Genomic DNA, 14,719 nt, shown 5'->3' on the forward strand with positions numbered 1-14,719 from the left:
CCATAAGTCACACACTACACTGGCTGACAGGAAGAGAGGCTTAGGGCTCGTCCCCAGTAAACTCAACCCAACGTCGCCTGTTTGCTAAACCTCTTCTTTTTTTCTGCTGCCTGTTCAGATGGACTGGATTTAAATCGAATTGCTCCTCTCCAGAGGCAATTGATCCCGCTGTACGGTTTCTCCCCCATAAGTTCCATTGTCTTCCCAACACAAAGTAGTAGACCATATCAAGCGTCCTTTGGCGAAGCCGCTGCCTCGCTTCTTCCCCAGACCATCGCGTGGATATATACACCAGACAGTCAAACCCGATCCCGCCATGGCCTCTGTCATCCCATATCGAGCTTTGACCCTCCAAATACACACGAAAGAACTCGCGCCGTCCGACTTTTTGTTTGCCCACTACCCAAGGACGAGGGTATAACGCCGTCCCTCCCTGTCAGGCCAACCAAAGGTACGAGCCCTTGGTGCACTGCTAGAACTGACACAATCAACCAAGAAAAAGAAAGAAAAAAAACATAAGAAACAAGCCGCCAAGGGGCATCCCGGTGCGCGATGCCTTCCGGTGTAGGTATAGAACTGTATCAGGACACGCAGACCTGCAATCCAGGCCGCAAATATGTTGCAAAGGGTATTGATAGGTAGGTCGGTGATCCAGGCCCACAACTCGAATGATGATTCGTCCAACACGTCTCAAGTCCACGGGACTCAGTATCTTTCAGCACGGTACCCGTTAACCCTCGGGGCTTCGTATTGAACGCCAGTCATCGAGTCGGGCCCGTTGGGCATGTTGCCGTTCAAGCCCCGAATAGGTGGCAGCTCACGACGACTCGCATACGGATCTGTTTGGTAGGCAGCCGAGGGCGGCGGCGGAGGGGCGGCTTGCGACTGAGCTGGGGCCTGGCCTGTCGGAGATTGCTGTAGCCGCAGGCTGTGCAACTCGTTTTGCATACGTTGAATGTCGACGCGCAGGTTGTGGTTATCCTGTCGAAGACCGTCGTTCTCCTGGGCGAGCGTCGTGTTTTGCGACTGTACGATCCGCATGACCTCAGCCATTCGCTGATGCTCCGAGATTGCTATAGCATGTCAGCTTCGGGTCGTGGTCCTTCACGGGTAAGAGAGGGAGCACAAACCTTTGGTAAGAATTTCCCACTTGGATGCCTTGGAACCGCGCTCCTGTGGCATCAGGTCGCGCAGCTGATCAAACAACTCCTTCATTTCCGTCCTTCTCTTCCGCTCCGCCAGCTTATGGCTTTTACGCAGCTCGGGTGTCCGACTGTACGGCTGGGAGCCATTACGCGAGGCCGCATCGTCATCGCGCAGGTCCCCGATTTGCTTGTGTTGTAACGAATGATGGTGAACGGGAGGAAACTCGGAAGATGTGCTTGACAGACGGTTATTGAAGTCAGCAGGCTCGTCCAGGCGCCTCTGGCCGGGGGGCAGTCTCGATTCCGTTGTAAACTGGCTGCTGGCTATTGACTCAGCAATGCTGCTTCGCCTGGAGTCGAGGTACGCGTCATTGGGGCCGATCCGCTGTATGTCCTCCTCGGGAAACGCCCATGCCTGACCCTTTGTGGGCTCCGCCGCTCTCGCAATATTACTCGTCGCGGGACCGGTGATGGCTGGAGCAGTCCGAATGATCTTGGGGTTCTCGGGGTTCCTGTCGTTGCTCGGTTGGTATCCGTTGGAGATGCGGTGGACAGAAAGGTTGTCGAGGCCATTACGGGGGTTGCGTTGCTGGTTAAGGGTGTTCTGGATCGAGGTTGTCGATTGATTGTGGCTTGCGTACGGGGAGTTGCCGCCCAATCTCATGTCGTGAAAGTTCTGGTTTATTCTACTGTCGACGCTCTCTCTGCGAGACCCGGGACCCATCAAGTCGTGGGCCATACCGGAGTCCAATGACGTCGGGCGCTCGACTCGACGCGGGTCAGTGCCGTTGACAGTTGGCGACACCATCGAAGCAACGCTCATGTTGCTTTGGGCAGGGGACACCAGCGGCTGAGGAACCATGTTTGCGGTGACAGGTGAGGGTGTCTTATCCGCCAGCGAAGATTGGTAGCTGGAGCCGGTGGGACTGAGGACATTGGTGCCCATGCCTGAGGCGGTTGAGTTGTCTGCACGAGTATCGAGTCAGTCACGCTTGATTTCAAGGCACGTCTTGTTGGCTCTTGGTCAACATACGCTTGCTCGAGGCATCTGTACAGGAAAAATAAGCCGAGTCGCGGTTCTCGTCCGGGTTCAAAACACCAGCCAATCCCGCGGGGAGCTTCTGAGAGCTTGGTCGCTGCGTGTCCATGATGTGATTCGGAAGTCGTCTGAAAACTGGTGCCAGAGAATCACGGCCGGGTACGAAGACGACGCGAAGGCCTTGTAGTTGTGCTAAACAATGCGGTTGGATAGCGACGAGGGGATCAATAATTGGCGGTTAGTTGGTAGAGGTAGTTGGCGCGGAAGATGAGAGTTGGATTATGCTGAACATGCAAAAGCGACGGCTGTGTTTCGAAAGGCGTCTGGACGCGCGCAGACCGGTCGAATCGTAGAGGGGGTTGACAGTAAACGAGCGGGGAGATGGTGAAAGGAAAAACCGAGCAAGGGGACGAGGATGGGATAGGGAAGGTTGTATAGGACGAAGTCGAGGGACAAGGAAAAGGAGGACGTCTGGTAAAGTCGAAGGTGAAGGTGCTATAAGGCAGGCAGAGAAAGGCGAGTGTGGAGGAAGACAGCCGGGCTCAAGGCAGTCCAGTTTGAATAATGGGGAGCTGGGGTGGGAGGGGATAAGATGGAATAGAACAAGCGGGAGCGCTAGGTGGGTGGAAAGGTGGGCGACTTGGGCATGAGCAGATAAGTACCTCTAGAGGGTAATAGTGTACGGATACACTGCAGTGGTGGTAAGGAAAGCGGAGGGGGGTAGCGGCAAGACGACGGCGTTCGTCCGGGGGTCGGGTCGGGGCAGAGAGGATGCACGGGACAGACAGGACAGGTTAGGACAAGTCCAGGACAGGGCAAGACAGGACAGGGTTTATGGATACAGAAGGTGTGGCAAGGGGTGGGGGTGGGGGGTGAAGTTAAACTCTTTTACTCTCTCTCTCTCTCTCTCTCTCTCTTTCTCCCTCTCTCTCCATCTTCCATCTCCCCCCTAAGGCTCGCTCGCACATACCCGGTGGATGGCACTAAATGGCATGGTACTAACATGTAACTCTCTCTTCCTTTTCCTACGTCGTCCCGCCATCACAGCAAGGAGAACCGACTCCCGATATTCATCCACAAAAGAAGATACGGCGGCAATAGTTGCAGAAGCAACGGGCGGCAGGGCAAGAAGAGCGGACTGGTATGATGCGAAGGCGGCTCTGGGAGAGAACGTCGTCATCAGCAGCCACCATCCACCATCCACTCCGCCTTGGTCTTCTTCTGTTACTCACCCACCACCTCCTATCTTCCAAACCATACAGCGCATTTGGGGTGTCCTCAAACCTGGAAATAAGGTAAGGTCGGGAAGGTACTGTATCGCCATGGCAGGAGGGCGCTCCTTGAATAAAGTGTAGCAGTACCTAGCTCGATCGAGTGAGTGAGTGCATGCACCGCGCCAGCCCACGCCTCCAAGAGGGAGCAGCCAGTGCACATGGGGGGGTTGCTCTGTACAATACCGTCCGCTTTGAGCCAGGCGAGGCAGTACTTGACGGCCGAGTACCCTCGACTCAGTCCTCGCACAGCGTGCTTGGGGGGCGTCACCCGATCCGTCTCCTTGTTCTACCCTGCAGACTGCTGGCTCCATGGTGCTACATGGCCGCGTAGGCGGCAAGGCCGAACTCTATTCGGGGAGTTTTGGGCACGCATGGGCGTTGTTCACGTTTCTTATTTCCCGGACTCGGCTGTAGCGAGTACATAGTCTGTATGTCTCGGCCCACGATCGCCATCCCTGTGTTTGCGAGCCCCATGACTTCCAGAAAGGCTGGCCTCGCACATGTATCGATACGTACTCCGTACGCCCTCGTGGATGTGCCATTCCTCTTCTGGGAAGCTCGAGGGGGGGGGGGGTGGGCCGTCTCCCGATTAGAGTGGGGTTGTCGCCCTCACATGCATCGAGCATCCCCCCATCGTCGTGTGGCATCCTGGAGAAGGTTTTTGCTAGTAGCCGCGTGTGGTGGTGGGTGTGTGTGGTTTGTGTCTGTCTGCGTGCTCTCGTGTTTTGTATGCCCTCCAGAGTAGGTATGTATTCTCGGGATGACAAAGCCTCTCTGTTCAGCTCCAAGTTAGATGGCTCAGAGGCAAAACATCTTTCCGGCGACTTATGTGCCATCCCATATACCGCCCCTTCCCCGGCGTCTCGTGTTGTTTTTCTTCTTGTTGTTGTTGTTTTTCTTCTTCTTGTTGTTGTCGTTGTTCGGTCTTTGCCGATAACCTTGATAACGTTGTCCTCCGATTCTAGTTTAGTAGCGCACACCGGAGGATGTCCCGACAGAGCGAATGCTCGAGATGGATGGTGAGACGGTAGTGAGATTATGGCGGCGGCGGTTGGCAGCAGCAGACAGACAGACAGGCTAGGCACCTCGATGCCATGCCCGACCAGGCCAGACGGGCACGTTGGACCCAAGACTGGTCTCGGGGACGTCGAGAGGCGGCTACCAACAGAAGGAATGGATGATGATGGTGGTGATGACGATGATGATGATGATGATGATGATGATGATGATGTGGGACTCTGATGACGGGTCCGTTGTTTTCATGTTTCGTCTCACAGCGACCGAGACCAGATGCCACTGGGCCCCGGGGCTTGCGAACTGGAGGGGGCCAGAAGCAATTTTGAGAGGCTCGGCGGGCCACGAATGCCAGACAGGCCGACGCAAAGAGACAAGGAGGCCGGACCGGTGTTTAAAACAGTATCCGTAGGTATCGACGCGATCGCGGCCACGTAGGTAGGCGTCAGTCTCGTGGTTCGGGCTACGGAGCCGATCTGGTCCCTGGATCAGATGTCGACGACTGGGGGCTTGTTTGCAACCCCGGAACAGGGTCACCAATGCCCGTCCGTACCGGGACAAGTATCTGGAAGCCGTGCCACGTCGTAACACTAAGGTCTACGTTACCTAGGTACCATGTCGACTTTCTGGGAACCAGGTATCCCTACATGCACCGTACAGCGGGCAAAGGGGGACGAGGGCTGGCCGAGAATTCCAGCGGCGGCAGCGGGGGTCCATGTGCTGCCAAATCTAGCACATTTCCCACCGTGCAACGTGTTTATGTGCTACGGATATCCAATCGATGGCACGGGGGTTGCATAGAGTGTTCCAGTTAACGACCTCCACTATTACCTACCGGTAGTGCAAAGCAAGGACAGCCAACAAACAAAGCAAGGGAGTCGATCGCCCGTGTCCCCTACAGCGTGCGCCTAGAGGCCCAGTCCCAGTATACCTACCTACCTACCCATCTACCTAGCTACCTACATACCTACGGAGTACTTTGTCCACTATTCCCCATTAGCAAATTCGGTCGAATGCGATCTGCTCTGCTGCTACAGTCCTGTGTAGTCGGCCATCTTGGAGTTTGACGCGTTGTAACTTGCCAAGTGGAGGTATAAGACAAGGCGGTTATGGTGATGTTGGATGCCGATGGAGCTGGAAAATCAAGAGTCCAGGGCCCCTGCCTAACAAAGCCCGCTTTCTCAGTGAAGGAAGGGATATGGGTGGAAGCACAGGGCTGCCCACAACCTACCATACCGTACGGATACCTAGGTACACTATCCGTACTTAGGTAGTACTGTATGTCTGTACGAGTACGTTACGATACGCTACAGTGTGCAGTGTAGGTAGAGTGAAGCGCCCCCGCTTCCGGGGATGAGCCGGAAGAGGATGGTGGCTCTTGTATCCCGGTCGTAACTGTGGATAGTTACCTTGAGCAGTTTCCGGACGTAGTACAGGTACTGTAGTTTAGATGGTGGGGGGGCATACGCTACGTACAGGTATACCTATACCTTGACAGGACTTTTGAGTTTGTGCACACGAGCCGAGTGGGCACCATCGCACGAGGCGTGGCACCCGCGTGCGGAGCTGGTAGCGGCCATGGCACCTCGCGCGTTCCAGCCGGGGCCTTGCAGGCTGCGTTGGCTGCGTTGGCTGCTTGCCTCGTGCGTACCGGGCTGGGAACAGCTGGCAGCGGCACCACTTGCGACGGGCGACGGGCGACGGGCGGCGGGCGATAGGTGATGGGCGACGCGGGATGTGCACGTCCATTCGTGGGTGACGGGCCCATCCCGCCATGTCAGTAGCGCAGCAGGTAGTAATCCAATCCAGGCGACTGGATTTAGGCCGATCGGTCCCATGTGCAGACCATGCGGTAGAGTGCCAGCCAGCGCCAGCGACGAGGTTGGATCGACGAGGCAGCTCCATGGCCCACCGTCGTCCGTCTTCCTCGAGGCTAAATCAATACCTTGGCTTGGACCTAGGCGGGATACGCGTGTGGTTCATGGCATGCACCTCGTACAGAGTCTTGGTACTATTTAATGGACTACCGACAGGTAGGTAGGTAGGTAGGCAGGTAGGCAGGCATAATAGGACGCATACTACCTAACCGTTCGCACATGGAGAGAAGCATACATACATACATACATACATACATACATACATACATACCTACCTACCTACGAGTCCCTCGACCAGGACGACGAGCAGGACGACAAGATGGAATCCGACAATCCGCTGTGGGTGCGTACCATGTCTCGGTTCTACCGGGCACCACTTTGCTTTTGGCTTTCGGCGAGCCACGGTAGTTACGGTCCTGTCGAACAGGATGTGACAGTGCGGCAAGCTGGTCGTCTGCCCTCCTTGGCCGACAGCTAATTACAGGTACCTGCTGGGCTTGATCGTGCTTGTTTGTGTCACTGACGGCGATGCGATGCGTAGGCAGGCAGACGAGGAAGGGATACGCACACACCACAGCACAGCACAGTACACTACTTACACGACATTGAGGAAAGAGCAATCTCGGAATGGCCAATAAGGTGATGCCACTGCTTGGTGTCCGTTGTTGTGGCATGCAAAGATGCAAGACAATTAAGAAAAACTCCACGTTGGGCGCCCCCCCCCCCTTTGGGATTCAGAGTTCACACTGTACTCGGCACACGATGCGGACTCTTCGGATTCGAGCCGATGTATTTTATGTTTGCACGTTCTAGGACATCTATCTTGTAACAACACCTCCCTCCGGCCCATCCCTGTTTGCCGGGCTGGCTCGTGAAGTTCGCACGAGTGCTCGGCTCTGAGTCCACCCTGACTCTGGGCCTGGAACGTCCGTCTGATTCAGACAAACGCCAAGTTTCCGTGCAAATACCGTCAAGCCTGTTTCCCCTCCTAACCTAACGTGCCAACCAAACGACAAATATTGACAAGCAGCTTCGGAACCGATTAGACCCGCGCCTCAGTGGCTGGCGGCTACGACGGAAAAGTGGAAGAGGTAGATGGGCCTAGTCCGGTTCAGTGTGATGCGGTGCGGTGCGGTTTGTTTCTATTACGGTTAGTCCCAGTACACTACGGATACACTGATCTGGTGTGTGTGTGTATTTGTGTGCCAGTGTGGTGTGCGCGCGTGTGTTTAAAAGGTGTGATCGCGCTAGCTGCTAGGTCTCGACAAGGGAGCCTCGTGCGAAGTGGGGCAAGGAAGAAGAAGGTCCTTTTTCTTTTTTTCTTCTTTTTCTCCCCTTTTCCTTTTCCCCCTCTCCTCGGCGACACAGTCTGTAGGTAATCTGCACCAGATGAGATACTGATATACACTACCGGAGCTTGTCAGGTCCAGGTCAGGTATGAATCGACACTCTGTAATTGCTCCTTCTCCTAATCACCGCCAACTGCCATGTACCTCGGCATACCATGGATAAATCAGGAGATTTTGCTGTACGTTGTTACATCTTGATCGAGATGAAGACCAAAACTGGGCCTGGGCACGGAGACCAAGTCCGACGGCCGCAGCTGTCAATCAGGTCGCGCGGCAAGTGCAAGTGCAAGTGCAACCTACCTAGGTACCTCCCATGCGCTTGCACTTTTGTACATGGCACTACCTACCTATGTACGTAGTAGTAGTTTATGCGAGTGGGTGGGGAGGGGGGGGCCTCAGCTCGGGAAGCACAGAGCATCCCGAGGCCAAGGCACTTGGCTTTCTCGGACACGTGCGTGGAGACGTATCTAGATTTCCATGCCTGCATACGTTTCTAGCCGGCCGTGGCTTCCCACACTGCCTCATCCATCTTCGCGTCTGATTGGCGGTTGCAGAAGCGCATGTAGGGTGTTTCTCCGTAATACCCACACGCACCGTACCGGTATCGCGTGTATGCACCTGTTTATACTTGGATAAGGCAGTGACGTGCGATGTACTTGTACACGTCTACCAGGTACTTGCCCACGTAGTAGGTACCTACCTACCTAACTAGGTATCTGACTATTTGTGCTCGAGGCTACCTACAGGGTGGCAGGGCCAAGTTAATTACCCCTATGATGATACCCCCCACAGCTGATATTATAATAGAGGGTGGATATTCACCAAAAGTGAAGTCCTGTACTGTAGTAGGGGGGTGAGCATTAGTTACCTAACAGGGATAATTAACTTCGGCCTGGTACCATCGTACATTATCTACCTACCTACTGTAGTGTATTCGTCCACTACCAATGCCAGGTCCACGTCCACCGTCGATCTTTCCGTCCTTCCTGCTTGCCCATTTCCATTCTATTCTTCCCCACCTGACAGGTGAAGAGAAGTGTTGGGCAATGCACCGACCCTACGTAGTTTAGTGGTTTACGTAGTGCACTGCCAGCAAGATTTGCTTTCCGTCGCTGCTGCAATGCTCGACCTGCCGACCACGTGAGGCTTGTACCGAGTACTGGCCAAGTACAAGATACGTTCAGCGCCACCTGCTTGCTCCGTGCGAGGGGGGAGGTGTGTTAAGAGAGAAAGAAAAAAAAAAAAGAAAAAAAAGAAGAAAAAACGCTTCACCCGTCTTTAATCTCCTGACATGACGGTTACCGCAGCCCCAGCAATGGTGCCTTCATGGCTGTCGGTTCGTCTGTCCTCACCATACTTGTCCATCGCAGATACCGCGCCAATCATGTCTGCTCTTGAGTATCTTCAAGCGTACGAATACGAAAGCCTGCCTACATACGAAAACACATTCTCTTCTCCTTGACACCAGGCCCTCCCTTACTGGTTCCCGCTTTGCTAGGTACTGCCTCACCATCCACGGACAGGGAATCTGCCATTTCTCCATTGCGGCAACCCTCCCGCACCACGGAGGCTTGACGTCGATCAATGCTTCTTTACGTCTTTTGCTACCGCAGGCACGCTCCCGATGGCCATCCAAAACTCTTTCGAACTTGACCTTGTCTGAGGAGACCGAATGAATGCAGCCGAGAGTTCTGTCCCATTGAGTGCGAAGTGACCTCGCATAACCCAAATATGGGTCTCTGCAAATGATTACCAACAGCTATTGGATAGTTGGCCTGGATTGCTGTAGTCTTATTGGTCTGAGGTTGTGTGAGGTCACTTCGCACTCAATGGGATACCGCCTTTGCCAAAATATGCTTGCATGACCACCCAAAAGTCTAGCCTGCCGCCAGCCACGTTATCCAGACCGGTCGGCAAGCCGGACCACTGGCTCCCTCTTCTCAGCCAGCTCGTCTTCTACCTATTCCCATAATCATGCACTACCACTCGGACTCGAGCGATCGTTACACAGAAGAAAGGAAAGAGAAAAGAAGAAAAAAAAAAAGAAGAAGAAAAAAAGGAGTCCGACACCATTCACCAAAACAAAACAATCAGCTCGGGGCTTGCCTTTCCGCTGATGAACACCCTATCCCGGTATCGCCGTTTATCAGCCGCCTGCGCTTGCTTTGGATCCTCGACTAGACGGCCGTCTGGAAACCCTCGTCACGTCACCGAATCTTGTTTGCCCTGAGGGGACCGGCCAGGTCCGTATCTGGCTACCTCAGCAAGGTGCCTGCAAAGTGAGTGTACTGCGTATGTATGTGGCCTTGCCAAGATTTTGGCATGAATCTGTATACACGGTCACCTCTAGACGCCCATGATTCGGATGGGTCCGAGTTAGAGACTTTCTGAACTTTTACAGGCGCCGGCTCTCTCCACATTGCTACCAGCAAGAGCCCTGAAGAATCCTTCCGGCAAACGGATGCTTGATTATACGTAGTCCACACTAGTATAGTGTGCGCGGCAATCTTCGCTCTTGTCACAGTTCCGCCGATCTAACGACCACCTACGATTTGAAACTCGGCCTGAATTGACACACCTTCACGTCGGCGACTGTCCGTCTTTCCCACGTGGCGAGCACAGCTCAGGACACGTTAGTGCAGCTAAGGAAGGAACGCAATCATTAAGGCTGCTCGGCAAAGTCTCCCGCGCCACTGACATCTACCCAGTATAGAGATGCATTACAAAGCGACCTCCCAGGTCGCCGTCACCCGTCGTCATAATCTGGACCGGGTCTGGCTTGGCTCGATGGCTATCAATCTTTTTCCAAACAAGCTGGATCACCGCAAGCCCTACGGCGACACCGACACCGCACCCGCCACACAGGCAGAGAGTTGGAGCTAAACAAGTACCCGGGGGGATGCCGAAACTCCGCAATAGAGCATCTCCGTCCAGACGTCTGTCCCTATGATTCAACGCTCATGCCTATGTCTTCGATTGATGGCAGCGATATAGCCATGGCATACGGAGTTATTACGTGGGGCAGCGATTGAAAAGCATCGTCACCAGGACGGAAGCGGGGGCACACAGTCCTCTGCACTAGATCTACTCATAGTAGTGAAAGGTTTTTCAGTTCCCAACGACGCATGCACGCACGCGGTCCCCCATTTTCTTTTCCGTATCAATGGAGGCCACAGAATGGCATAGCATCCGAGTCAAGTTCCCAGAAGGTGTCTCCACAAGCTTGGGAGTCGTCGCACCACTCCAAGACATGATCAGCAAAATCTGCTTGCTCAAACATTGTGAACCCTAGCTGTCAGTCTCGACGAGTTTTCTTTATGGGCAGCACTGAATGCTAGCCCACGTACAAGTGCAAGGTAGGTACCGTGCAATACTCCTGCTACTTGCCAATTCCAGGATACCTACGGCACCTTGCACATCATCATTAAACGCAAAATAGTGGGTCTATCGCAGTCGTCCCACGTGGAGTTGCAACGAGGGGAATCAGGCAGCACCATCGTCGCCCATTCAGTACCTTACTTACAAGTTACATTACAGATACTGCAAGTACGTCGACATGCTCAGTTACCCCCCCCCCTCTCTCTCTTTCGCTTAGCGATGGACGGAGAAGAAAGGAAGGGAAAACGAAACAGGACTGCCCGTTCGTACCGTCAGCCAATGCAGTCATCGGCGCATCTGAAGCATGCTGCGTGGGCTCGTCTATCCGCACGCCTTCAACAGATACAGGAATGCGCGACTACCGGTACCACTCTGGTTGGTCCTCGACGGTCGATTCGATTCGACGGGTGCGTTTCTCGAGGTGCGGGGGTTGGCCTTTGGGTTGGTGGGAAAAGGCTCCTTGCTTCGACCGTCCGCTTGTGTGACGGCCCATCGGTTCCTCGCATTTGTGTGCCACGTTTCTCCCACCTGCCAGTGTGTACGGATACACTAGGCACTACTGAGGATCTTCGCTGCTGGGCGGCTTCCGGCTCCCGGGGTACAACCCACCAGAGAACGTTTACTACCTAACAGCATGGGACATGCATGCAACACACCACGCCAGCATTCCCTTGTCGGGCAATAGCAGCATGTTTTCCTTGCTCTCTAGCCTCGCGTCGGCTTTAACCTTCATGGCCTGTAGGGGAGGTGGACGCTTCCTCCGAAAAGGGCGGCTGGCCGCCCGAGACACCTGCTGTTATACACGTCCGTTCAATCGCCTCATCACAACCAGATACCTGCTTTTCTGCAGGCATGGACCATATTAGTGTTATTTGCTTGAAAAGCCCCGTCGCATTGTGTGGAGAAAAGAAAACTATCCCCTCTTTGCAAAAAGAGGGGGGGAGAAGGAAAAAAAAAAGGGAACGAAGAAGAAAGGCCAAGGTAGATCGCATGAAACAAGCCTGCTGTGCCATCAAGTTCCGCAAATGGAAGCGATAATTTTATCGCGGCTGGGCATGGCTTTAGGCACTGAGACCACGATGAAGGCGGTGGTCTGGACGGCGCCCAATATTATACACACATATCCGGAGCATATATATATATATATATATGTAAACTGTGGACGTTTCTGTAAGTTGAATACCGGTCCTGAGGCCATCTCGCTCGAAGCTGAGCTCACCTCTCATCTTTCCCAGTCCACCGCGATTGAGCTTCCCCACGAATGGAGATGTGGTTGTTTGCTCGCCGTCTACGCATGATTCATCAAGTTCGGACATGTGGCCTTCTTCATTCGTGCCCTCCGCGATGTCAGGCCCTTGACGCCGGTTGCGGCGAGTCGTGGTAGCCCGCTTCAGATCAAGGTCGCCCCGTGAGAGATTTCGGACGGACAGGCAAACGCCCTGCTCGTTTCGCCCATGTACCCAGCCATGGGTCCGGGGGCGGCTCTGACCTCGCAAGACAGGATCACTTGGTCGGCCGAATCCGTTTTTGTCCATGTGGGATCGTTTGTGTCGGCCGCATCCACCTGTTGCCATGCGGATGCCGAGCTCATCGACATCGCCTTGCTTTGCAGGAGTACTCGCTCACTGCCTACCTGCTCAACTCTAACAACGCTCCCAAACTTGCCCGGTTTACTCTTCTAGTCAAGCAAGACCTCTGTCGCCTGTCAGTCCCCAATCAATATGCGTCTTGCGGCCCCATCAAGACTACTGTTCCCAGGCCTGCGCTATTGAGAATCCATCAGCACAGCGTCCCGTCTGTGGCCGAAACTCACTCCTAATGCTCTCCGGGCGCTGTACTTAGTATGGCCTACTGCGCCTGGGCGTTTTAGGCCATCAAACGCGTGCTTGCGTGTTTGTTCTCTGAGCAGCACATCTTCCCGTCGACCAGAATCCCAGCCACTCCCTCGGCAGCATCTGATTCGACTCCCTTCAGATAGTTCAGCGACTCGAATATACTTACTCTCAGGCACCGTGGCTCCAAGTGAGCCCCTGCGCCAACTGCTGGGTTCGTAGGCGGCCACCCCAGCCCGGGCACGGACGTATCACCAAAGTTCGGATGGATTATCCAGGTATCCGTACCAGTACTTGATGTTGAGCTCGATATCTAACCTTCATGCTTTTTCGCCCCATACATAGCACAACGCGCTATGCCCAAGCAATCCTCAGACGGCATCTGCATGGTTGCCAGCGTGTTCAAAGTTTCCCCTTACAGTCTCGCTCGGGGAGCCCATCAGCCACCGACCATTGTTTGCTGACTGGCAAGCGTTGAAAAACCGGACCATCCAGAGACTGGGTGTGCCCAGGGGAAAGGAGTCAAACACGCCGTCAACGGCTTTTAGCTCTCGCGGCTTTCGGACGATGTCTCACGCGCCGTCCAAAACAGCAATGATGGCCAACCCATGGCGTGATGCTTCACGCTGCTTCCACGCGAGCCAGGCGCGTGGGTCCGACGAGTCCAACCCGATCAATGCTGCACGATAGGATATGTACACAGCAGCCAGTGTCGCTGGGCGTTGTCCCAGACCAACGGGCTTTGGATGGTGGTTATCTTGACCAATGATCTACACCAGGAAGCGTACATAGTGTACAATGCAGCCCCTTGCGGTCTGCACAGAACAACTAATGATCCCGGCGTCCCTGCAGATATGGGTCCGGAGAGGCAGGCCGCGTCCGGCAGTGCCAGCACTCTGTGGCGGCGGAAGAGGGGCAGTCAGGAACAACGAAACAGATACATCTCTGCCTCCGACTCATATACCCAAGAAGGGGTGGGGGGGGGCGTACCTTTGCTGAGTCGGGGAAAGGACCGGTCTGTGAGCATTTCACCACCTACTGCTAGTAGTGGCTGCAGGTGGCCCTCACATTGACCGAGTCTGGCATGTTTAGGGAAGAAGGTGGCGGCGAGCCAAGCACTTCATCCCCGCGCAGAGTCACTCGGAATCTGCCCACAATGCCTCCAGAGCTAGGCACAGGTACTTTTGTCGTCAGTGTGCTTTACCCTCCGAATGTCTTCGATTTGCAGCGCCCACTCGGTCCAAGGCTCTCCGAAAGAGAGAGAGAGAGAGAGAGAGAGAGAAAGACTTGCCAACGGGCCTGCTCTTCGGTGATAGGGGCAGGTACTACAAAATGTGCCAATCGGTGGGGGGGGGGTTGCGTTGCTTCTGCATTGGTTCAAGGCGGACCCGGTATTCTTCCTTTCTGCTTTGACACCCCTGCGACGAGACCGAGGACCTAATCTTTTTTATTTTCCGACCTGTCAACGACGCCGGAGTCGTTTGGCTCGACCCATAGCGCGCGAGCGCTCGCGCGGAGGCTGGAACACGACGGTGTAGTCCGTCAATGCTGACGAAGCTTGAGGGAAGGCTGTGGAGTGCAGTTTTGGGCATAGGATACAACGTGTATATGTCCATCTCAATATGCACCGGGCCGCCACAACTAAGACATTGGAGGTGGGGGTGGGAGGTCTGAGACACTCAACCTGTGCGACGAAAACCTGTTTGCATATTTTGTCTATCTCGTGGCGTCGTGCCCTTCGGCGGCCCGCAGCCAAGAAGTCTGGCTTGCCTTGCACCCACTCCTCCCACCAGCGACGAAGTGGAGTACAA

At 54.6% G+C, this 14,719-nt stretch overlaps 1 protein-coding gene across 1 annotated transcript; it reads right to left on the bottom strand.

Moving 5' to 3' along the window:
• Window positions 1-705: 705 nt before the first annotated feature.
• On the bottom strand, window positions 706-2,293 carry GLRG_04053 (helix-loop-helix DNA-binding domain-containing protein; the record flags this gene model as incomplete). Its single annotated transcript, XM_008094738.1, has 3 exons — window positions 706-1,073; window positions 1,131-2,111; window positions 2,179-2,293. The coding sequence occupies 3 exons, from the start codon at window positions 2,291-2,293 to the stop codon at window positions 706-708; spliced, it is 1,464 nt and encodes a 487-aa protein (XP_008092929.1).
• Between the last annotated feature and the right edge of the window lie 12,426 nt (window positions 2,294-14,719).

The sequence above is a fragment of the Colletotrichum graminicola genome (assembly GCF_000149035.1).
Source record: "Colletotrichum graminicola M1.001 genomic scaffold supercont1.12, whole genome shotgun sequence".
Taxonomy (NCBI): Eukaryota; Fungi; Ascomycota; class Sordariomycetes; order Glomerellales; family Glomerellaceae; genus Colletotrichum; species Colletotrichum graminicola.